Source organism: Aquarana catesbeiana, linkage group LG06 (genome assembly GCF_042186555.1).
Source record: "Aquarana catesbeiana isolate 2022-GZ linkage group LG06, ASM4218655v1, whole genome shotgun sequence".
Taxonomy (NCBI): domain Eukaryota; kingdom Metazoa; phylum Chordata; class Amphibia; order Anura; family Ranidae; genus Aquarana; species Aquarana catesbeiana.
In genome coordinates, this window is record NC_133329.1 from 18,380,922 (window position 1) to 18,407,211 (window position 26,290).

Genomic DNA, 26,290 nt, shown 5'->3' on the forward strand with positions numbered 1-26,290 from the left:
GAAGGTGAACCTCAAGTCTTTTGCAGACTCTAACAGGTTTTCTTCTAAGATTGCCCTGTATTTGGCTCCATCCATCTTCCCATCAACTCTGGCCAGCTTCCCTGTCCCTGCTGAAGAAAATCATCCCCACCACATGATGCTGCCACCACCACCATGTATCACAGTTGGGGTGGTGTGTTAAGGGTGATGTGCAGTGTTAGTTTTCCATCTTCCGTCACACATAGCGTTTTGCTTTTAGGTCAAAAAGTTCAATTATGGTTGACCAGAGAACCTTCTTCCACATGTTTGCTGTGTCCCCCAAATGACTTCTTGCAATTGGGACTTCTTATGACTTTCTTTCACCAATGTCTTTCTTCTTGTCACTCTTCCATAAAGGTCAGATTTGTGGAGAACACGACTAATAGTTGTTCTGTGGACAGATTCTCCCTCCTGAGCTGTGGATCTCTGCAGCTCCTCCAGAGTTACCATGGACCTCTTGGCTGCTTCTCTGATGAATGCTCTCCTTGCCCAGCCTGTCAGTTTAGGTGGACGGCCATGTCTTGGTAGGTTTGCAGTTGTGCCATACTCTTTCCATTTTCAGATGTTGAATTTGAACAGTGCTCCGTGAGATGTTCAAAGCTTGGGATATTTTTTTATAACCAAACCCTGCTTTATACTTCTCCACAACTTTATCCCTGACCTGTCTGATGTGTTCCTTGGCCTTCATGATGCTGTTTGTTTACTAAGGTTCATTAACAAACCTCTGAGGGCCTCACAGAACAGCTGTAGTTATACTAAGATTACATTACACACAGGTGGACGCTATTTACTAATTAGGTGACTTCTGAAGACAATTGGTTCCACTAGATTTTAGTTATTAGAGTAAAGGGGGCTGAATAAAAATGCACGCCACACTTTTCACATAGTTATTTCTAAAAAAATCTTGAAAACCATTTATCATTTTCCTTCCACTTCACAATTATGTGCCGCTTTGTGTTGGCCTATCACATAAAATCCCAACAAATTACATTTACGTTTTTGGTTGTAACATGACAAAATGTGGAAAATTTTAAGGGGTGTGAATACTTTTTCAAGGCACTGTACTTACAGACTTCCCTTGGCTTTCCCACAGAGATTGGAACTTCTATCTTTCTCTGTCAGAGGAAGAGACACACACATCTCCCTGCTTGAATTAATATTATCCCCTTCCCACCCAGCCTTGTTGTCCCTTTAATATGATCTGTATGCCGGGTGGGCGGGAAGGATCAGTGGTCATGTGACCACTGTGATTGCTTGTCACAGTGGGCACATGCTTGGAGGCTGGTCTGGCCTGCTACTAATTGTTAGTGGGGATTGAGAGTTGTCTATGACAGCTCAGTCCCTGCGCAAGAAGTGTTCAGTAGGAGCACTCTCAGCACAGAAACATCGGTCACCCAGTAACACATATGTGTGGCATGTGGGCGTTAAAGCCAACTCCTTTAGCTGCTACACATTGTGTTATATGGGCCTCATTTTTTTAAGCAGCTGATTTAATCACTTTTACTGAGTATGCAGCTTCTTTATCTTTTAATCATTGCCTGAGTTTCAGTGTAGGTTGGTGCCATGACTGCCACCCCAGATTTCCTGTTTCAGGGGGGGGGGGGGCTCCTTTCGTTTGCAGCATCCTATGGAGCCACCCTTGTATGCAGGGACTAGAGTTGTGTCTCCCTACACTCTGTGCATTAATAGAAACACAGTGTGCCATGGCCTAGGATTGCAAGCAGGGCCGGGACTGGGGGGGGGCGAGCGAGCACCAGCCCTGGGCGCTGTGTTGAGGGGGGGAGGCTCTGCCAAGTTGGCCGCTTGTCCCACCTCCTTACTGACAGGAGTGACTGCAGTGTCACTCCTGTCAGAATGATCAGCAGCAGATAGCTGCTGCTGGAGAGAGGATTCAGCTTTTTCCTCCCTCCAGCCTGCATGGGACGGAAAAGAGCCGGCGATGAGACGGTACTGTCCTCAGTTTCAGCACCGCACTGCCAAGGAAGGAGGGCAGTCGGTGTAATTTTTCCTCTCTCCTCCTGTCATTTGACTTGTCATATGACCATAGAAAGGAAGGACAAGCTGTGGGTACCGATCTCCCAGTACAAGGGGGAAAGAGGAGGGGAAACAATTGATGTAAAGGGTAACTCTATTGGGGACACCTGATGTAAAGGGAGACTCTATTGGGGACACCTGATGTAAAGAGAGACTCTGTTGAAGAAACCTGATGTAAAGGGGAACTCTATTGGGCACACATGATGTAAAGGGAGACTCTATTAGAGACACCTGATGTAAAGGGGGACTCTATTGGGGACATCTGATGTAAAGGGGGACTCTATTGGGGACACCTGATGTAAAGGGGGACTCTATTGGGGACACCTGATGTAAAGGGGGACTCTATTGGGGACACATGATGTAAAGGGAGACTCTATTAGAGACACCTGATGTAAAGGGGGACTCTATTGGGGACACCTGTTGTAAAGAGGGACTCTCTTGAGGAAACCTGATGTAAAGGGGAACTCTATTGGGGACACCTGATGTAAAGGGGGACTCTATTGGGACACATGATGCAAAGGGAGACTCTATTGGGGACACCTGATGTAAAGAGAGACTCTGTTGAGGAAACCTGATGTAAAGGGGAACTCTATTGGGCACACATGATGTAAAGGGAGACTCTATTAGAGACACCTGATGTAAAGGGGGACTCTATTGGGGACATCTGATGTAAAGGGGGACTCTATTGGGGACACCTGATGTAAAGGGGGACTCTATTGGGGATACATGATGTGAAGGGGGACTCTATTGGGGACACCTGATGTAAAGGGTAACTATATTAGGAACAGCTGATGTAAAGGGAGACTCTATTGGGGACACCTGATGTAAAGAGGGACTCTCTTGAGGAAACCTGATGTAAAGGGGAACTCTATTGGGGACACATGATGCAAAGGGAGACTCTATTAGAGACACCTGATGTAAAGGGGGACTCTATTGGGACACATGATGCAAAGGGAGACTCTATTAGAGACACCTGATGTAAAGGGGGACTCTATTGGGGATACATGATGTGAAGGGGGACTCTATTGGGGACACATGATGTAAAGGGGGACTCTTTTGGGGACACATGATGTAAAGGGGGACACTATTGGGGACATCTTATGTAAAGGGGGACTCTATTGGGGACATCTGATATAAAGGGGGACTCTATTGGGGACATCTGATATAAAGGGGGACTCTATTGGGGACATCTGATATAAAGGGGGACTCTATTGGGGACATCTGATATAAAGGGGGACTCTATTGGGGACACCTGATATAAAGGGGGACTCTATTGGGGACATCTGATATAAAGGGGGACTCTATTGGGGACACCTGATATAAAGGGGGACTCTATTGGGGACATCTGATATAAAGGGGGACTCTATTGGGGACATCTGATATAAAGGGGGACTCTATTGGGGACACCTGATATAAAGGGGGACTCTATTGGGGACACATGATGTAAAGGGGGACTCTATTGGGGACACGTGATGTAAAGGGGGACTCTATTGGGGACACATGATGTAAAGGGGGACACTATTGGGGACATCTTATGTAAAGGGGGACTCTATTGGGGACATCTGATATAAAGGGGGACTCTATTGGGGACATCTGATATAAAGGGGGACTCTATTGGGGACACCTGATATAAAGGGGGACTCTATTGGGGACACATGATGTAAAGGGGGAATCTATTAGGTGCACATGATGTAAAGCGAGATTCTATTTGGACCACCTGATGTAATGGTAGACTCTACTGGGGACATCTGATGTAAGGGGGCTCTCTGATGGGGACACCTGATGTAAAGGGGGACTTTACTGGGGACTCCACCTGGTGGAGGGGGGCACAACTCTCCATCTTCACCCTGGGCACTGGATGACTTTGTCTCTGCACAAATTGCAAGGCACTCCCTTGCTCCCCCCTTCCCTTCTCCAAGCTAACAGACTGACTGGATACTGCAATGTCCAATGCTAACTCTTTCCTGTGAAGGCTGGAAGTTCAGGGAAGCAGCATTGAGAGAGCAGGGGAATTGAAAGTTGCAAATTGTAAGTATTGGGGTAATAATTAGAGCAAAAAGTTATTGTACTAAGCTAAAAAAACACTGAGGGTCAAATACTACTTTAAGAGTGGCATGCACCAGCATTGCTCCAGGCTGAGTTTCTGCTAGACATGCGCAATTTGTTTTGTAACAAATCAAATTTTGCATCTTTCGGACATTCGGATGCATCCGAATGTCCGAATAAAAAAAATAACGAATTTCAACTAATACGAAAGAAATTATAGCGGATATAACGAATGGATTCGGCGTGATTCGGTGATTCGTTAAATATCTAATGAAACAAAAGGTCAACTCAAAGTAAATATTACAGTCCAATCAGCTGATTAATTTTGTGCTAGAGGTTGGATTAGTGGCAAAGTGCATTCTGAGAAGAGGAGAAGAGATATTGTCATTGTGTGTTAATAGATTAATAAACAAACAACTTTCCAAACTACAAATCATTATGCCCACCTGCCTGGGAGTACCACCATTTGAACATGCTCTCATGCCCCTCAAGGTATGGGAGGTTTTTCATGTAGTGTGGGGGGTTGGGGTGCTTGGGGTTTTCTTCTTCCCCCTTTTTTTTTTTTCACATTTATGTGTGTGTCGGTTTAGAATATGTAAAACAAAAATCACGTATAATAATATTACATATTTTTCCTTTTTTCTTCCTATACACCTAAAGCTGTGAAAAATGTATGTTTTTATGGTAAATAAATAAAGTGCCCCTTCCCGATGAAGCCACACTGGCGAAACATGTCAAATTTTATGGACGCACTAGCTACCTGTATGTGACTACAGTTTGTTTCACTGTCAATAATAGGCAAATGTGTATGTACCTATGACTGTGTTCTATACCGTATTCTATAATTTTTATCAATTTTGTTAATAAACAATTCAACTTTTTAGATCTTAGTATATTTACTCTTTTCACATAAAAGGTACCTTTAAAGTCCCCTATCCCTTATTTGTTGTTTCTCATGCACATTTCTATACATTTATTATTGTTCAGTTCTGTTATGTTTATAATTATCCATGCTTGTGAAGCCAGGTGTATTTATGTCCCTAATGAAGAGTGATACTCGAAACGCATCAAGTAGCTTCTACATCAAGACTGTTATGCCGCGTACACACGGTCGGACTTTTCGTCTACAAAAGTCCGACAGCCTGTCCGACAGACTTCCGGCGGACTTCCGGCGGACTTTCCGCGGACTTGCAGCAGACTTTCTAACGAACGGACTTGCCTACACACGACCACACAAAAGTCCGACGGATTCGTACGTGATGACGTACACCGGACTAAAATAAGGAAGTTCATAGCCAGTAGCCAATAGCTGCCCTAGCGTGGGTTTTTGTCCGTCGGACTAGCACACAGACGAGCGGATTTCGGGGTCCGTCGTAGTTACGATGTAAAGATTTGAAGCATGTTTCAAATCTAAAGTCCGTCGGATTTGAGGCTGAAAAAGTCTGCTGAAAGTCCGGAGAAGCCCACACACAATCGGATTACCAGCCAGCTTTAGTCCGTCGGCGTCCGTTGGACTTTTGTAGACGAAAAGTCCGACCGTGTGTACGCGGCATTACACTTAACAGTCTTTAATGGGTCATATATGGGGATCGTTCCCCTATGATATAAGGAGAAAGTGCAGCGCTAAAGAGAAAGTGATAACTTGACATTAATTCATGACATACAATGTAAATATATATCCCAAAAGTGTACATGGGTAAGGTTAATAAACATGGTTAGCAGATATTCCTAAATAACACACATATTGAAAATTGAGTCCAAACAATATCCGCTAAATATGCATATAATTAACACAAACTGGTGTGGAGAAACAAGTCCATGAAACATACGCTGAGGTGTATTTATATCTAACACCAAAAAGTGCGTATAGGTAGTATGGTGTTGATAGAAGGTCCACCACCATATGAGAAAGTGGGGGGCTTACCAGAACAATTGGACACAGATGGGTGTACACCCACTGTGTCAAATAGGCTTTGTATGGATCGTGATCCCAGGAGATGTGTTGAAGGTAACCAGGATACTTATAGGTAGACCAAGGCAAATCCAATCAAATATCCAAAGCATATATGGAAAAAATATGAGAGCACATAGCGTGATACTGTATAAAAAAGCTGTAAAGCCTATTTATTGAAGGTAAAACACTCACATTTGAGAAGATAAAAACAGCGCTGAATGTAGATAAAATATGGCAGTTGTCAGTGGTGTCAGCAAGCGATCCCGACGCATTTCGTCCTACCGGACATCATCTGGGGTAAAGATTGTTCCCCTATGGCCTAAGACAGAGGTCTCCAAACTTTCTAAACAAAGGGCCAAATTACTGACCTTCAGGCTTGGGAAGGGGGGGGCAGACTGCGGCCAGTGGGGGTAGAAAATGACCCATTGTCAGTAGGAGGAATAGTGCCCCATAATTGGTTTCAGGAGGAAGAATAGTGCCCCATCATTGGTTTTAGGAGGAGGAATAGTGCCCCATTGCTGGCATCAGTAGGATGAATAGTGTTCCATCGATGGTGTTACTGGGAGGTATGGTACCCATTGGTGTCGCTTGGAGGAATAAGGGCCAGATAAAAGAAAGAAAAGGGCTGCATTCGGCCCCTGGGCCACAGTATGGAGACTACTGGTCTAAGATATGGTTTTATGTTTTGTAATAAAGATGTAATAAACTTTTTTATATTTTCCTTTTTATTTATTATATTTGGTGCTGGGAAAGTACCATACACCCCATGATACAAGTTGTTGGCTATTTTATTACTGAATATAAATACTGTATTTGAGTTTTCAGTAACCCCCCATCAATGCACAATTCTGTCATTTTTCATGTCTCCTAAAGGTCAGAATGGAAGCAGTTTACCCCTCCCCCTCCCCCCGCCATAATAATGTATTCATTTTCATCCCTATGACAGTAAATTTCAGCTCGTGTCACCCCTTTTACTGAAAATAACCGTCATTATGGCAAATTCTATTTTTTTAGCTCAGTGGACTGATCATTTAGTAATTTATATATTGGACCCTCCTGCCAGGATTTCTTGTGGAAATCTCACCTGTCATCAACCTGCACTCCCTCAGAAATGTTTGAATCTCCTCTTGCTCATAGTCAAGATGCAAATGTCGAGAGCTGTAGATAAAAAAAGTAAAAATGATGTAAATAGCTCAGAATATCCACACATGGATAGATGTTTGAATGATGTAGTGTGCTACTGATAAACATACAAAAAGACTATTACATGACCAGGGCATCTATAATGGCAATTGTAGGCCACTGAACACAGATACAAAACGACTGCACTGACAGACCCCCCCCCCCCAGTAATAATAGGGGTTAAGTCTTAGATAAATGGTAGCAAGTAGTTCAACAGTAGTTGTTGGAGGGGATTTTCTAATCGAATTTTCTAATGCACATACCAGAAGACAAACACAAGAGGGTGCCACCATCTACGTGTAGACTGTTTTAAAGGGTTTACACTTAGATTATGGCACCCCCTTGTGTTTCTCTTCAATTATAGGACACTGCCTAGCGCAGCAGGAGGAGAAGCACAAAGCTTAACTCCTTCACGCTTAAAGCAAAACTCCACTTTTGTTGAGAAAAAAACATTCCCCTCTGGGTGATCGATGTACATTGTAAGGATTTTAACAACCTTTGTTGCAGATTCCTACCTTTTTGTTATAATGAAGAAATCCCTGTGTGTTCCTCTGTACAGAGTGGGTCTAATGGGAGGAGTTTCAGAATTAACTGTCAGGTGTGCAGCTACAGAGCACTAATGAGGAAATCTGCTGGTCCTGAATCCCTTTAGATGTGTTCTTATTGAAAGTATCTCTCAAAAAAATGAAATTTTTGTTGCAGGGGATGCCTGAAATCTGACTTGTATCTTAGTGCAGACTTCTGGCAAAATTGGTGAGCCAATCACACAAGCAGGAAATGATGTTTCTAGGGAGTGGTCAGTATACACTCTGTGTACAGAACAACTCCAGGTGGCCATATTGCAATGTATTCTCAAGAAAATTACATTGGCTGCATTGATTGAAAAGGAAAGGTAATTTTTAATAACATTCAAATACAAAATGATTAGTGTCGCAATCATATGCGCTATATTATTTTTTCTTTATTTGCAATTTTTTTTCCCCCTTCAAAGTGGAATTACCCTTTAAAGGTAAATCAAATCTTAATGCCTAAGCACAATTTTGCAACTTTGACATGTGTTAATAAAACTGTACATATCACCACATCAATTTTTCACATTCAGGTGAATTATACGTTTTTTTTTTCAGGACAAATCGGGCTTTCATTTGGTGTTAAATGGTAATGGATATCTCCTATTTTTTTTTATTATCAGAAGGAAACCTGGCCCAAAATAGTAAAACAATCTTTATTCTTTTAATTTAGCTGTAGATTTCTTGCTAATACCATAACCTACCACCAAAGAACCACCCAAAACAATTCCTCATGTTCCTGACGATCACAGCAATGCTACATATGTTTATGTTAGTTATTGTTTGTACCCGTAGTACATCCCAGAAAAAATAATGCACATTTTGCTTTTTTCTTTGTCCTACCTAAAACACACCGACACTGATACTAATTATAGCATTTTTAAAATTTTTTAACCCTGCTCAAAATATACTGACTCTGACCTTTGTTGCATAAACATTTTATTGAGAAGATACAAACTTAGCATATACATCCATGGCTCAGCAAGCCTGTCTTATCAATACACATGTGATTACAGTTCAATCAGATAGAGGCACTCTGAACCCGGATTAAACAACTTTAGATTATGAGCAGAGAGTCAACGGTGATTATGATGTCTAGTTGTATATATCTTCAAAGGGAAGCTTAAGTGACTCTGACCTTTGAGCCTTACAAACACTAACCCTGGCCCTGACCTAGATCAAACCATGATCTGGGTATTTTTTCTTTTCTTTTTTTATTGTTATTATTATGTTTTTATTTTTATTTTTTTTACAAACACTTTTTTATCTCTCTGCAAGGAGAAACAAAGATACAATGTAAAAACTGTCCCAAAATAGTAAAAAAAAATCTTGTTTTTTTCTATTTAGCTGTATATTTCTTGTTACTACCACAACCTACCACCAAAGAACAACCCAGAATAAATTCTCCTGCTCCTGAAGATTGCAGCGATACCACATATATGTATATGTTAGTTGTTATTTGTACTCGTTGTACAGCCCAGAAACAATAATTTGCATTTTGTTTTTGTCCTACCTAAAACACACCGACACTGATACTAATTATAAAAAAAAAAAAAATAAATCCTGCCCAAAATATACTGACTCTGACCTTTGACCCTTACAAACACTAACCCTGGCACTGACCTAGATCGAACCTTGATCTAGGTATTTTTTCTTTCTTTTGTTCTTTTCTTTTTTATTATTGTTATTTTATTTATTTATTTTTTTACACACACTTTTTTTTCTCTCTCTCTGCAAGGAGAGACAAAGATACAATGTATCTTTGTACATTAGATACATTTGTACATTACTCCTGACCCCGGCGCCAAGTAAGTTACACACACCTGACCCATGCACTCTGTACATTGCATACTCCTGACCCATGCACTCTGTACAGTACTTTTACTCCTGAATGTATATTAAATAGTCCCGCCCATGCTTTTTTAATCTTTTTTTTGATGTAGTCTCTTTCTTAAGGTAGGGCTGGTGCCCACTATGTGTTGTGGTTGACTTACTTAAGAAGCAATGAAGGTAAAAAATTTAGCTGAGTAAGATGTAGATAAGATAAGATGTAGCTATTTTCATGTGAAATACCCAATCACATGGTAGGGAAAAAAAAATCAATATTTTACCATGTCCATGAATGGGTGATTGAAGTGACCTCAGCTTCACCTTATTCACTAATAAGAGAACACTTTCTGCACTTTTAGTAAATGGACCGCATGGCTGGGTATGTATAGAAGGTTAGTGCTCATTGATATAGTCACAAAGAACTCACTGATAGACTAGTACAGGAACGGTGAGGTCTGTATAGTTCGGATTTAGTTCCGTATCTTCCAGCGTAGTCATATAATCATCAAATTTCCAATTCTTCTTCATTGGTCCATTTAAAGGCCTGAAGTTTCCTTTAAAAAATATAAATAAGCATGAAGCATTCATTATGGATTAATCTCTTGGCATCTGCAATCGGTGCAGAGGGAACAATAATTGGTGTCAAATCTTGATCAGCGCGCACAAGTACCTGTGTTGTCACTGATGGGCAGACTAACCATCGGGGTGGTTCCTGATCATGTGATCATTGTATTACCTATGCTTTGGTAATCACCTGGCTTTGTTTGTAAACTAAGTCTTACATGCCATTGTGCATCATGGAGTTACAAAAGTACTGCAAGGTTCTGTATCCAAATACAAACAGGACCACTTTATAAAAGAACAATTCATAGTAACAAGACCAACCTATCAGTAAGCTATGCAGCAAACACCACAACTTCACTAGAGTACATACAGTATAAACCCCACATGAAGAGGAGAAGCTGTGAGTATATACAGTGCTGTATCATAAGGTATTGCCATTTTTCAAATGAATGTTTTCACCTTATTTCAGCCTTTCTTCCACCTTATCTACTGCAGCCTGTTTGCAGCCACTCCCTGTCTACATGCACTGCAGTGATAGCTGCATGGGATTTCTTAGAGTGGGTTTCCTTATGGCGACTCTGAAATGGCCACTTGTAGTCTCTATAGGAAGGTGGTCGGACAGGGTGACAAGTTGGCATGAGTTCAGTGTTTTTACATCACCTGGCCCAATATTTTATATGGCCATGAATCTTCAACCATGTAAGCTAATGGGTGGAGATTGGCAGGGGTTACATTATAGTCTAAATATGGCCATATATGGGCAATTATGTCACCACTCTCCCCACTCCCTCCATTATATAGTCAATTTGGCAAGCAATGCTGTTGGGATTGGTTGTGAGTTTTTTTTTTTTGAAGAAAATATTACAGCGCACACATGCAAAAAAGACATTTACCTCCAGCAAGACTAGTTTAAAACACCTAAACATTTTCAAAAAACATAATCAAAAAATATGGGGATTTGGTCAAACCATATTGCTATATGGTGCTAAGCCCACTTACTGCGACAAAGTACCCCATGATTAGGGATGAGCCGAACACCCCCGGTTCGGTTCGCACCAGAACCTGCGAACGGACCGAAAATTTGCACGAACGTTAGAACCCCACTGACGTTTATGGGACTTGAACGTACTAAATCAAAAGTTCTCATTTTAAAGAATAATTTTCATGGTATTGTCCTAAAAAGTGTTTGGGGACCCGGGTCCTGCCCCGGGGGACATGTATTTTTATTTCCAAAAAAAATTTAAAAATGGCCGTTTTTTCAGGAGCAGTGATTTTAATGATGCTTAAAGTTAAAAAAAAGTGAAATATTCCTTTAAATATCGTACCTGGGGGGTGTCTATAGTATGACTGTAAAGTGTCGCGTGTTTCCCGTGCTTAGAACAGTCCCTGCACAAAATGTCATTTTTAAAGGAAAAAAAGTCATTTAAAACTGCTTGCGGCTATTAATGTAATGTCGGGTCCTGGCAATATGGATGAAAATCAGTGAGACAAATGGCATGGGTACCCCCCAGTCCATTACCAGGCCCTTTGGGTCTTGTATGGATATTAAGGGGAACCCCGCACCCAAATTAAAAAAGGGAAAGGTGTGGGGCCACCAGGCCCTATATACTCTGAACAGCAGTATACAGGCGGTACAAACAAGACAGGGACTGTAGGTTTGTTGTTAAGTAGAATCTGTTTGTAATTTTGAACTGGTACATTTTTAACGTGTTTAGCTCCAGCTAAAAAATCTATTTTAAGCTTTTTGGAAAACATAGGGAAGGGTTATCAACCCTGTCACATTTGTTTTGCTGTCTGTGCTCCTCTTCAGAAGATTTCACCTCATTTTTTGTCCCAATGACAAATGTTTTTTGAAAATTTGGAGTTTTTTGTGAAACAAGGATTGGTGATAAAGCATCAGTGGAAAGGAGAAACGTTTTTCCCATATAAACTCTTACAGGAGAGAATTTACCATCCTATGGGTAGATTTCATCTCACTTCCTGTTGTCTCCTTCCGTTTGCAAGTAGTCGTTTGTAAGTTGGATGTGTGAAAGTAGGGGTCTGCATTACATACTCAGCAGAAATTTGGGCCTTAGGTGTTGTTGTGGCCACAACACTGTAAGCCCTCACAGGGCCCTGCTGTGAAATATTAGATCAAGAATTGTAATTGCATGCCCCTGTTGAACAGGGGCAGAAAAATTGGGCCATTGGTGGTGGTGGTGGTGCTGGTGCCACAACACTGCAAGTCCTCACTCGCTCTTGGTGGGCGCAGAAACGGGCCCTGCTGTGAAACATTAGATCATGAATTACATGTCCCTGTTAAACAGGGGCCGAAAAATTGGGCCTTAGGCACTGGTGCTGGTGCCACAACACTGCAACCCCTCACAGATACTCTAGTTGGAACGCAGGAACGAGCCCTGCTGCAAAGTATTGCATCAAAAATTGTAATTACACGCCCCTGTTAAACAGGGGCTGAAAAATTGGGTCTTAGGCACTGGTGGTGGCGCCCAGAACCAAACAACCAAAAATGTTCTTACAAGCTATCAGCGTCATCATTGAGGAGGAAGAGGATAATTACTCAGGGATAGTCACTCAGCATCAGCATAGGCAGTCTTTGAAGGGATCTGACATTTCAAAAGAAATTATTCGGTTACATCAGCATCAGGTGCTTGGTAGCTGGTGGTGATCCAATACTGATTCATTTTTATGAAGGCCAGTCGATCGACCGTGTCGGTGGACAGACGCACCCTGTGATCAGTTACAAAGCCTCCAGCAGCACTGAATGTGTGTTCCGAAAGAACGCTGGATGGCAGGCCAGGACAGGCCAGTAGCTTAATTGCATACTGTGCAAGCTCTGGCCAGTGATCCATCCTCAAGACCCAGTAACCCAGAGGATTCTCGGTGGGAAAGGTGTCCAAGTCAGATCTTGCCCCTAGGTATTCCTGCACCATGTAAAACAGACGTTGGCGATGGTTGCTGGAACCGATCATACCTTGGGGCTGCGGACCAAAAAATTGTCTGAACGCATCGGTGAGACGGCCACCTTCTCCACCGCTCTTTCTTTGACTGACCGAAGCCTCAGCAACACGTTGTCCAGAAACAGGAGTTTGTAACCTCCCAGTCTCTGGGAACGCATTGCACAGACCTTTCTGCAAGGCCTCCCGAAGATGTTTCATCCTCTGCTTCCTCTGCGATGGCAAGATAAGGTCCGCAACCTTACCCTTGTAACATGGATCAAGGAGGGTTGCCAGCCAGTATTGGTCCTTCTCCTTGATACCACGAATACGAGGATCCTTACGGAGGCTTTGCAGGATCAGGGAGGCCATGCAGCGTAGGTTTGCTGAGGCATTCGGTCCGGAGTCCTCTGGGTCACTAAGGACGACATGGTCCGCAGCCACCTCCTCCCAGCCATGTACAAGTCCATGTGTTTCTTGGGACTGATCCCTTAAAGACTGCTGCTGATGCTGAGTGCCAGGCTCAACCTCCATACTGACACAATCCTCCTCCTTCTCTCTCCTATCAGGCACCCACGTTGAGTCAGTGACCTCATCATCCCCTCCCTCCTCATCACTGGAGCAAACCTGGCAGTATGCTGCAGCAGGGGGAGCATGACTGCCAGATTGCTGTCCTTCTTGGGCACCCCCTCTGTCCGTGCTTACATTACTGCTTTCATCTAGCTCAGTATCATCATCAGAGCCTTCCAAATGCTGGGCATCCTCCTGGAGCATGTACCCAACACTGTGGTCAAACAGTTCAAGGGACTCCTCAGGAGGACATGGTGATGCTAGGGAATGAGTCGCTGATGACATTGAGCCGAGGGAAGAGGCCGCTGCTTTGCCAGACAAAGTACCCTGAGCATGGGTGAGAGAGTATGAGGAGGGTGAGGACAGCTTGGTCATCCACTCGACCAAGTCTTCCGCATGTTGCGGCTCAACACGGCCAGCTGCCATCCCATGGCCACGTGCTGATGAGGATGCACCGTCTCCACGACCAGCGCTGTTGAATCTAGACACAGAGCCTGCTTGCCCTCTTTTATGGGCTTGTGACTGTCTGCCTCTCCTTGTTGGCTTTCCAGACATACTAATGGCCTGTAGCTGCACAAAGCTGGGATATATATATATATATATATATATATATATATATATATATATATATGTACTGATACTGCAGCTAGCAAAATCAACTGCCTGCCTGTAGTAGGAGAACACCACCAACCTTCTACAGGTAGCTTTAGCTGAACACTGTGCAGAGCTCGCAAAAAACTAACTTGTAGCTTATTTAGCTGCCTGCGGTAGTGTGTCAGGAAAGGGTCCATCCGCTGGTAAGATATATCATTTGGCATGCAGTACTGGGGTCCACCAGCAGGTGTCTCCTGGCAGTGTTGAACTGTCAGGAGAATATTTCCCTGCTGGTGTCATTTCATCTTTTGGCCGCAGTACTGATGTCCACCAGCGGATGGATCCTGGCAGTATGGAGCAGACAACACACACTGCGCTCAGCTGTGACATGAGGTCAATTACCAGCCTTATAAATACCTGGCAAGCCCTTATAGGCTTGCCTTGGTATCTCTCTCCCTGCACTCTGACCTTGCTGCCTATTACTTTGACCTTGAGCCTCCATCTGCCTTGTCCTGACCTGACCTGATCTGATCCCATCCCTATCTTGAGCCTATCCCCTCTGTTCCTGGTTACCTTGGATCCTTGCCCTGTATTCCATCCATCCACCCTCTTCCTGTCCTGCTGGTTTCCCGTCCTTACCCATCTGCTGATCTCCCTGTGTATGACCTTGGCCTGGCTTGTTTATGATTACGGTATCTCCATTTACTTATATATATTGTTGTTTGTAGTGGGTTTGTTGTGTTGGTTTTGCACTGTTTATATTTCTTTTACTTGTCACTTATTTATTAAACACCATTATTTCACTTACATGTGTTTTGGGTTTTCTCTGTGCAGTCCACACAGTCTGGTCTACTAGTCTTCTGACAGTATACCAAGGCCATCCCTGACCAGACGTGGCTGCATTGAGGAAACCATCCTGGTTTATCGGGTCTGCTAATATGGATTTCTATGAAATCCTTTATTATTCTCTGCTAGCAGAAGAGGATGGTGAATATTGTCGCCAGATTTTAAAAGGGTGGGCTAGTGACAGGCTGATGGAAGCTATCCGATCAGCTCATTCCCTAGTGGATCAGGGATATATGTCTTTTGAAGATGTTCAGCCCCTGATCCAGTTATGTGCAAAACCAGCCCTGTCATGCATTCCCGAGGGAAGTGATGATTTTTCGCCCCCCTTCAATTATGGCCAAGTTGAATCCCTGGTTTGGTTGTTAGAGGATGATCCAGCCTATTTTATGGAACATTATTCCTCCTGTTCACAGCAAGTGTTGTCTAATTGCATCCAGTCTGTGCAATCCTTGATTAGTCAGGCTGTGTGTGAATCAGCGTTTGTTCAACCTGTGCTGCAGGTATGGTCAGATCTCCTGTCTTTTGCTAAGCCACAATACTCCAGCCCTGCCATTAATCCTCTGTCTCCCCAAAAATGTATCTCCCCGTCGCCTATGGCAACCTCAGCTACAGCCCAGTTTATCCAACCCCCTACCAAATACTACTACCCAGTCTCCAAGTGTAGCACCTATCCCGCCTTCAATCCACCTGTCTCTTCTCCTCCACCTGAAACAGTCCCACAAAACCCCTCTCTAGCTACTGTCCCTTGGTCTTCCTTCGATCCAGCTACTTTCTTTTCTTTCAGCCCTGCACCTACATACAAGACTGCACGGGCTAAACCAAAAAAGAAACAAAAATTCTTTCCTACCCACACGATCCTGCCAGTAACCCAACTTGCTTCCACACCAACTAACCCACCTGATTCTGTCAAACCTCTGCCTGCTACCCAGCCTGACAGTCCAGTGCCTGCTACCGAGCCTGATGCCCAGTGTCTTCTACTCAACCTGTTGTGCCAATGCCTGTGCCCGCTGTCCAGTTTGATGTCCCTGCCTTCCAGTCTGGTGTGCCCACCTTCCAGTCTGATGCACCTGCAATCCAGTCCGATATGCCTGCCTTCCAGCTGGATGTCTTGAAGCTTGCCTTCCAGCCTGAAGTCCCGGCGCCCGCTTTTCAGTCTGTGCCCGCTCCCCAGTCTGATGTCTTCATGCCTGCCTCCCAGCCTGATGTCCCGAAGCTTGCTTTTCAGCCTGATGTCTTGGTTTCTGCCTTCCATCTTGATGTCCCTGCCTTCCATCTTGATGTCCCTGCCTTCCATCTTGATGTCCCTGCCTTCCATCTTGATGTCCCTGCCTTCCAACTTGATGTCCCTGCCTTCCAGTCTGGTGTGCCCACCTTCCAGTCTGATGCACCCGCTCTCCAGTCTAATGCACCTGCTATCCAGTCTGATATGCCTGCCTTCCAGCCGGATGTCTTGAAGCTTGCCTTCCAGCCCGAAATCCCAGTGTCCATGTTCCAGTCTGACGCCCCAGCGACTATTGACCAGTCCGATGTACCTGCTGTTCTGCCCAATGTGCCAGCGCCTGTGTCTGCTGCCCAGTCTAAAGTTCCAGCACCCGCTGCCTGGTCTGGTGTCTCGGTGCCGGCTTTCCAGTCCGCTTTCCAGCCTGATGTGCCAGTGTCTACTACTCAGCCAGTTGTGCCAATGCCTGTGTCCGCTGCCCAGTTTGAGGTCCCAGTGCCTGCTGCTCAGCCCAAAATCCCAGTGTCCATGTTCCAGTCTGACGCTCCAGCGACTACTGACCAGTCCGATGTACCTGTTCAGCCTGTTGTGCCAGTACCTGCTGTTCTGCCTGATGTGCCCACTGTTCAGCCTGATGAGCCTGCTTTCCAGTTTGATGTGTCCATCCTCCAGCCTGATATCCTGGTACCTGTCTTCCAGCCTGATGTCGTGATGTTGGTATCCCAGCCTGAAGTTTCGGTGCCCGTGTTTCAGCTTGCTGAATCGGTGCCCGTTACCCAGTCTGTTGAATCGGTGCCCGTTACCCGGTCCGCTGAACTGGTGCCCGTTACCCAGTCTGCTAAACCGAAGTCCGTCACTTGGCCCGTCAAGCCAGTATCCGTTATCCGGCTTGCCGAACCAGTGCCCGGTGTCCAGCTCGCTGGGTCGGGGCCTGTTACCCAGCCCACTGGGCCGGGGTCCGTTACCCAGCTTGCTGAGCCGGTGCCTGTAATCCGGCCTGCCCTTACGGTGCTCGCTGTTCGGCCCAATGTTCCAGAGCCTGCTGCCCAGCTCGATGACCCGGAGCCTGCTGCCCAGCTCGATGACCCGGAGCCTGCTGCCCAGCTCGATGACCCGGAGCCTGCTGCCCAGCTCGATGACCCGGAGCCTGCTGCCCAGCTCGGCTTGTTCCTGTGTGCTGCCCAGCTCGGCTTGTTCCTGTGTGCTGCCCAGCTCGGCTTGTTCCTGTGTGCTGCCCAGCTCGGCTTGTTCCTGTGTGCTGCCCAGCTCGGCTTGTTCCTGTGTGCTGCCCAGCTCGGCTTGTTCCTGTGTGCTGCCCAGCTCGGCTTGTTCCTGTGTGCTGCCCAGCTCGGCTTGTTCCTGTGTGCTGCCCAGCTCGGCTTGTTCCTGTGTGCTGCCCAGCTCGGCTTGTTCCTGTGTGCTGCCCAGCTCGGCTTGTTCCTGTGTGCTGCCCAGCTCGGGTTGTTCCTGTGTGCTGCCCAGCTCGGGTTGTTCCTGTGTGCTGCCCAGCTCAAGTTGTTCCTGTGTGCTGCCCAGCTCAAGTTGTTCCTGTCCGGTGCCCAGCTCAAAGACTCTGACATGCCAGCCGTCTGCCCGGATGTGCCTGATGACCAGCCTGAAATGCCTTCTTCCAACATTCTGCCTGATGTCATAGACCATGGACAATTAAGACCAGTTGGAGCGTCCGGAGGCCGCTCCTTTAGGGAGGGGTACTGTCAGGAAAGGGTCCATCCGCTGGTAAGATATATCATTTGGCATGCAGTACTGGGGTCCACCAGCAGGTGTCTCCTGGCAGTGTTGAACTGTCAGGAGAATATTTCCCCGCTGGTGTCATTTCATCTTTTGGCCGCAGTACTGATGTCCACCAGGGGATGGATCCTGGCAGTATGGAGCAGACAACACACACTGCGCTCAGCTGTGACATGAGGTCAATTACCAGCCTTATAAATACCCGGCAAGCCCTCATAGGCTTGCCTTGGTATCTCTCTCCCTGCACTCTGACCTTGCAACCTCTTACTTTGACCTTGAGCCTGCATCTGCCTTGTCCTGACCTGACCTGATCTGATCCCATGCCTATTCCCTCTGTTCCTGGTTACCTTGGATCCCTGCCCTGTATTCCATCCATCCACCCTCTTCCTGTCCTGCTGGTTTTCCGTCCTTACCCATCTGCTGATCTCCCTGTGTATGACCTTGGCCTGGCTTGTTTACGATTACGGTATCTCCATTTACTTATATATATTGTTGTTTGTAGTGGGTTTGTTGTGTTGGTTTTGCACTGTTTATATTTCTTTTACTTGTCACTTATTTATTAAACACCATTATTTCACTTACATGTGTTTTGGGTTTTCTCTGTGCAGTCCACACAGTCTGGTCTACTAGTCTTCTGACATAGTGATAGGTTCAGGAAAACACTACCAACCTTCTACAGGTAGCTATAGGTGAACACTGTGCAGAGCTCGCACTACACTAACTTGTAGCTTATTTAGCTGCCTTCGGTAGTGATAGGATCAGGAAAACACCACCAACCTTCTACAGGTAGCTTTAGCTGAACACTGTGCAGAGCTTGCAAAAAATTAACTTGTAGGTTTAGCTGAACACTGTGCAGAGGTCTCACTACACTAACTTGTAGTTTTAGCTGAAAACTGTGAGCAGGACGCACTACACTAACTTGTAGCTTTAGCTGAACACTGTGAGCAGGACGCACTACACTAACTTGTAGCTTTAGCTGAACACTGTGCAGAGGTCTCACTACACTAACTTGTAGTTTTAGCTGAACACTGTGAGCAGGATGCACTACACTAACTTGTAGCTTTAGCTGAACACTGTGCAGAGGTCTCACTACACTAACTTGTAGCTTTAGCTGAACACTATGCAGAGGTCTCACTACACTAACTTGTAGCTTTAGCTGAACACTGTGAGCAGGACGCACTACACTAACTTGTAGCTTTAGCTTAACACTGTGCAGAGGTCGCACTACACTAACTTGTAGTTTTAGCTGAACACTGTGAGCAGGACGCACTACACTAACTTGTAGCTTTAGCTGAACACTGTGCAGAGGTCTCACTAAACTTACTTGTAGTTTTAGCTAAACACTGAGCAGGATGCACTACACTAACTTGTAGCTTTAGCTGAACACTGTGCAGAGGTCTCACTACACTAACTTGTAGTTTTAGCTTAACACTGTGAGCAGGACGCACTACACTAACTTGTAGCTTTAGCTGAACACTGTGCAGAGGTCTCATTACACTAACTTGTAGTTTTAGCTGAGCACTGTGAGCAGAGGTCACAGTGTTCAGCTAAAGCTACAAGTTAGTGCAGTGCGTCCTGCTCACAGTGTTCAGCTAAAACTACAAGTTTGTGTTGTGAGACCTCTGCACAGTGTTCAGCTAAAGCTACAAGTTAGTGTAGTGCGTCCTGCTCACAGTGTTCAGCTAAAACTACAAGTTAGTGTAGTGAGACCTCTGCACAGTGTTCAGCTAAAGCTACAAGTAAGTGTAGTGCGTCCTGCTCACAGTGTTCAGTTAAACTACAAGTTAGTGTAGTGAGACCTCTGCACAGTGTTCAGCTAAAGCTACAAGTTAGTGTAGTGCATCCTGCTCACAGTGTTCAGCTAAAACTACAAGTTAGTGTAGTGAGACCTCTGCACAGTGTTCAGCTAAAGCTACAAGTTAGTGTAGTGCGTCCTTTTCACAGTGTTCAGCTAAAACTACAAGTTCGTGTAGTGCGACCTCTGCACAGTGTTCAGCTAAAACTGCAAGTTAGTGTAGTGAGACCTCTGCACCGTGTTCAGCTAAAGCTACAAGTTAGTGTAGTGCATCCTGCTCACAGTGTTCAGCTAAAACTACAAGTTAGTGTAGTGAGACCTCTGCACAGTGTTCAGCTAAAACTACAAGTTAGTGTAGTGCATCCTGCTCACAGTGTTCAGCTAAAACTACAAGTTAGTGTAGTGAGACCTCTGCACAGTGTTCAGCTAAAACTACAAGTTAGTGTAGTGTGTCCTGCTCACAGTGTTCAGCTAAAACTACAAGTTTGTGTAGTGAGACCTTTGCACAGTGTTTAGCTAAAGCTACAAGTTAGTGTAGTGCGTCCTGCTCACAGTGTTCAGCTAAAACTACAAGTTAGTGTAGTGCGTCCTGCTCACAGTGTTCAGCTAAAACTACAAGTTAGTGCAGTGCGTCCTGCTCACAGTGTTCAGCTAAAACTACAAGTTCGTGTAGTGAGACCTCTGCACAGTGTTCAGCTAAAGCTACAAGTTAGTGTAGTGCGTCCTGCTCACAGTGTTCAGCTAAAACTACAAGTTAGTGTAGTGAGACCTCTGCACAGTGTTCAGCTAAAGCTACAAGTTAGTGTAGTGCGTCCTGCTCACAGTGTTCAGCTAAAACTACAAGTTAGTGTAGTGACACCTCTGCACAGTGTTCAGCTAAAGCTACAAGTTAGTGTAGTGCGTCCTGCTGCAGAGGTCTCACTACACTAACTTGTAGTTTTAGCTGAACACTGTGAGCAGGACGCACTACACTAACTTGTAGCTTTAGCTGAACACTGTGCAGAGGTCTCACAACACGAACTTGTAGTTTTAGCTGAACACTGTGAGCAGGACGCACTGCACTAACTTGTAGCTTTAGCTGAACACTGTGCAGAGGTCTCACTACACTAACTTGTAGCTTTAGCTGAACACTGTGCAGAGGTCTCACTACACTAACTTGTAGTTTTAGCTGAACACTTTGCAGAGGTCGCACTACACTTACTTGTAGTTTTAGCTAAACACTGTGAGCAGGATGCACTACACTAACTTGTAGCTTTAGCTGAACACTGTGCAGAGGTCTCACTACACTAACTTGTAGTTTTAGCTGAACACTATGAGCAGGACGCACTACACTAACTTGTAGCTTTAGCTGAACACTGTGCAGAGGTCTCACTACACTAACTTGTAGTTTTAGCTGAACACTGTGAGCAGGACGCACTGCACTAACTTGTAGCTTTAGCTGAACACTGTGCAGAGGTCTCACTACACTAACTTGCAGTTTTAGCTGAACACTGTGCAGAGGTTGCACTACACTAACTTGTAGTTTTAGCTGAACACTGTGAGCAGGACGCACTACACTAACTTGTAGCTTAAGCTGAACACTGTGCAGAGGTCTCACTACACTAACTTGTAGTTTTAGCTGAACACTGTGAGGAGGACGCACTACACTAACTTGCAGCTTTAGCTGAACACTGTGCAGAGGTCTCACTACACTAACTTGTAGTTTTAGCTGAAAACTGTGAGGACGCACTACACTAACTTGTAGCTTTATCTGAACACTGTGCAGAGGTCTCACTACACTAACTTGTAGTTTTAGCTTAACACTGTGAGGAGGATGCACTACACTAACTTGTAGCTTTAGCTGAACACTGTGCAGAGGTCTCACTACACTAACTTGTAGTTTTAGCTGAACACTATGAGCAGGACGTACTACACTAACTTGTAGCTTTAGCTGAACACTGTGCAGAGGTCACACTAAACTAACTTGTAGCTTTAGCTGAACACTGTGAGGAGGACGCACTACCCTAACTTGTAGCTTTATCTGAACACTGTGAGCAGGACGCACTACACTAACCTGTAGCTTTAGCTGAACACTGTGCACTACACTAACTTATAGTTTTAGCTGAACGCTGTGCAGAGGTCACACTAAACTAACTTGTAGCTTTAGCTGAACACTGTGAGGAGGACGCACTACACTAACTGTAAATAGTCTAGCTGCCGGACTGTGGTACTAATAGGATCAAAAGAACACCAGCAATTTTCTTCATGTAGCTGTAAATACTGTAACAAGACAAGCCTGCCTGTCAGTAGGAAGATAACAGGAACGGTTCTAGCTAAACTGAATACAGTATATATATATATATACAACACCTGGGATGCATATATATACAAAATACACTGTAAGTGCAGCTAACTCACTGACTGTCCTGCCTAATCTAGCTAACTCAAATGAAATGACACTGTCTCTCTCTCTATCTCTCAGCAGGCCAGAACACACTACACAGGGCCGCCGTGTAGGTGGCCTTATATAGTGTGGGGCGTGTTCTAAACCTCCTGAGCCATAATTGGCCAAAGCCACCCTGGCTTTGGCCAATTACAGATCTCTCTACTGACGGCGCTGTGATTGGCCAAGCATGCGGGTCATAACTTGTAGCTTTAGCTAAACACTGTGCAGAGGTCGCACTACACTAACTTGTAGTTTTAGCTGAACACTGTGAGCAGGACGCACTACACTAACTTGTAGCTTTAGCTGAACACTGTGCAGAGGTCTCACTACACTAACTTGTAGTTTTAGCTGAACACTGTGAGCAGGACGCACTACACTAACTTGTAGCTTTTGCTGAACACTGTGCAGAGGTCTCATTACACTAACTTGTTGGACGCCGGTTACTGTGCGTCGACGTCACGCACCACACTGTGCTTGCGGCGTCCCTGGCGCCGTCATGCGCAGTCGTTGTATCCACACTCGTGGGCTATGGGGGAGGTTCTGTGCCGTTGCCGGACAGCTGTCCGACTTGCGATGCTCCTCCCCCCGCTACACGGCGTGACGTTGGTGGGCGGCCCCGCGACGGCGTTATATGGACGCTCTCCGGGGCGGTCTGGGCATTCGAGGCTCTCCACACATCTGACCTCACACCATTTGGGAACTCTCCCCCCTCCGGGGTCCCAATCATCCTCCTCAGGTACACCCCTCACTCCCCCTCTAGCTGTCACTGCACCGGTTGTCCTTGACTTGTCCTTCACGTCCTACCCACTCCTTTTGCCTCCCATCCTTGTCCCCACTGTTCCCTTCCACTTCCCACACTATGGCTGCGGGGCTCTTTCCTTATTTCCTCTCCCTCAACATTGCTTCACTCACCCTCACTATCCTTCACCTTTCTAGGTACCCTCGGTCCCCATGCCTGCCCTGGTTGGCGCCCGCTTTCGTCCCTGCGGGGCTCCCCGCCTCGGCTCCTGGTTGGGCCTACCTGGATGGCTCATGGGGTCCCGCCACCTATCTATCAGTGCCTAGTCTTGTAGTGAGTATGTTTTCATATCAACAGCGGGGGCCGTACACCACGCCCCCCCCCATTGTTTTTTGGTTTTTGTTTTTTATTTTTATTTTCTCTTTTTTGCTTATTTTATCCCTATATTTTTCTAGATTTACACGTGCTTGCTCCTGACGAGTGGCATGGAAGCCACGAAACGCGTTGAGCCACCAATTGCCGTGTCTTATCAGTCCCCATCAGTTTTATCTTATTTTACTTCCCCCACAGGTCCAATGAGGCCTTAGGTCCAGCAGGCACTATCGTTTTAATATCTATGTTACCCAACTTGCTTGTGGTGCACTAGGGAATTTGTGAATGTGGTATCCTGAGTCATCATTATGTAACTTTTTTAACTTTGTACCTTGTTACCCATCTATCAATTGTATGAACATTACAATGTATGTTATACCTCATTTAATCATATATTTTTACCTATTTATTTATGCATGTATTATTTGACTGTATGTACTCTACGGTTACAATGTATATGCTTGAATATTATGTCAATAAATTCCTCTATGTTCATCCTATTACCCTCTTGCTGTCACATGCTTCATTTAAAGTCCCAACCTCCCTCCTAGTTATTCCCCTGTTTTGTGATTTAGATTGGGATGGAAACGCATGACCTTACCAGGTCATGGTTTCATATAAAGTCCCTAGGGATGGAAATGGGTGACCTTACCAGGTCATGATTTCCTCAAAGTCCCTAAAAACCCCCTCCTTTTCTTGTATATATGCATAGGGATGGAAGCATGTGCCATTGCTCTATTTAGCTTTAATTCATTATCCATACTGCCCTTAATGACCTTTGTGATACCTCTCCTGTTTTCTATCAATTTATCCTTTTAACCAATTTTATTTAGTTTCATTTGTCGTATTTTCTACTGGTTTATTTTTTCCATTTTTTATATTTTTTTATAATTTTATATCCAATGTCATCTTATACAGACTGAGGCTAATCCCTATGGGGCTGTGTCACTGGTGGTGTGGGCCGGCGGGACTGCCTTGCCATCTGGTCCTTTTTCCCCCCCCGGGAGCCGCGACGCACCTTGCTGGTCTCCTTCCTCCCCCAGGTTTTCCTCTGGGGGGTTGGACGCCGGTTACTGTGCGTCGACGTCACGCACCACACTGTGCTTGCGGCGTCCCTGGCGCCGTCATGCGCAGTCGTTGTATCCACACTCGTGGGCTATGGGGGAGGTTCTGTGCCATTGCCGGACAGCTGTCCGACTTGCGGTGCTCCTCCCCCCACTACACGGCGTGACGTTGGTGGGCGGCCCCGCGACGGCGTTATATGGACGCTCTCCGGGGCGGTCTGGGCATTCGAGGCTCTCCACACATCTGACCTCACACCATTTGGGAACTCTCCCCCCTCCGGGGGGCCCAATCATCCTCCTCAGGTACACCCCTCACTCCCCCTCTAGCTGTCACTGCACCGGTTGTCCTTGACTTGTCCTTCACGTCCTACCCACTCCTTTTGCCTCCCATCCTTGTCCCCACTGTTCCCTTCCACTTCCCACACTATGGCTGCGGGGCTCTTTCCTTATTTCCTCTCCCTCAACATTGCTTCACTCACCCTCACTATCCTTCACCTTTCTAGGTACCCTCGGTCCCCATGCCTGCCCTGGTTGGCGCCCGCTTTCGTCCCTGCGGGGCTCCCCGCCTCGGCTCCCGGTTGGGCCTACCTGGATGGCTCATGGGGTCCCGCCACCTATCTATCAGTGCCTAGTCTTGTAGTGAGTATGTTTTCATATCAACAGCGGGGGCCGTACACCACGCCCCCCCCCATTGTTTTTTGGTTTTTGTTTTTTATTTTTATTTTCTCTTTTTTGCTTATTTTATCCCTATATTTTTCTAGATTTACACGTGCTTGCTCCTGACGAGTGGCATGGAAGCCACGAAACGCGTTGAGCCACCAATTGCCGTGTCTTATCAGTCCCCATCAGTTTTATCTTATTTTACTTCCCCCACAGGTCCAATGAGGCCTTAGGTCCAGCAGGCACTATCGTTTTAATATCTATGTTACCCAACTTGCTTGTGGTGCACTAGGGAATTTGTGAATGTGGTATCCTGAGTCATCATTATGTAACTTTTTTAACTTTGTACCTTGTTACCCATCTATCAATTGTATGAACATTACAATGTATGTTATACCTCATTTAATCATATATTTTTACCTATTTATTTATGCATGTATTATTTGACTGTATGTACTCTACGGTTACAATGTATATGCTTGAATATTATGTCAATAAATTCCTCTATGTTCATCCTATTACCCTCTTGCTGTCACATGCTTCATTTAAAGTCCCAACCTCCCTCCTAGTTATTCCCCTGTTTTGTGATTTAGATTGGGATGGAAACGCATGACCTTACCAGGTCATGGTTTCATATAAAGTCCCTAGGGATGGAAATGGGTGACCTTACCAGGTCATGATTTCCTCAAAGTCCCTAAAACCCCCCTCCTTTTCTTGTATAACTTGTAGTTTTAGCTGAACACTGTGAGCAGGACGCACTACACTAACTTGTAGCTTTAGCTGAACACTGTGCAGAGGTCTCACTACACTAACTTGTAGTTTTAGCTGAACACTGTGAGCAGGACGCACTACACTAACTTGTAGTTTTAGCTGAACACTGTGAGGAGGACGCACTACACTAACTTGTAGCTTTAGCTGAACACTGTGCAGAGGTCTCATTACACTAACTTGTAGTTTTAGCTGAACACTGTGAGCAGGACGTATTACACTAACTTGTAGCTTTAGCTGAACACTGTGAGGAGGACGCACTACCCTAACTTGTAGCTTTAGCTGAACACTGTGCACTACACTAACTTGTAGTTTTAGCTGAACACTGTGAGCAGGACGCACTACACTAACCTGTAGCT

General features: G+C 45.2%; 1 protein-coding gene across 1 annotated transcript in view; it reads right to left on the bottom strand.

Annotated features, from left to right (window-relative positions):
• The window catches only part of LOC141148202 (uncharacterized), a 59,929-nt gene that overhangs the window by 11,923 nt on the left and 21,716 nt on the right, over positions 1-26,290 (bottom strand). Inside the window, exons 2-3 of the mRNA XM_073635420.1 lie at positions 10,061-10,187; positions 7,137-7,210 (exon numbers count right to left, since the gene is read on the bottom strand). Coding sequence (XP_073491521.1) covers positions 7,137-7,210; positions 10,061-10,187 — 201 coding nt within the window. The remainder of the gene's footprint in view (positions 1-7,136; positions 7,211-10,060; positions 10,188-26,290) is intronic.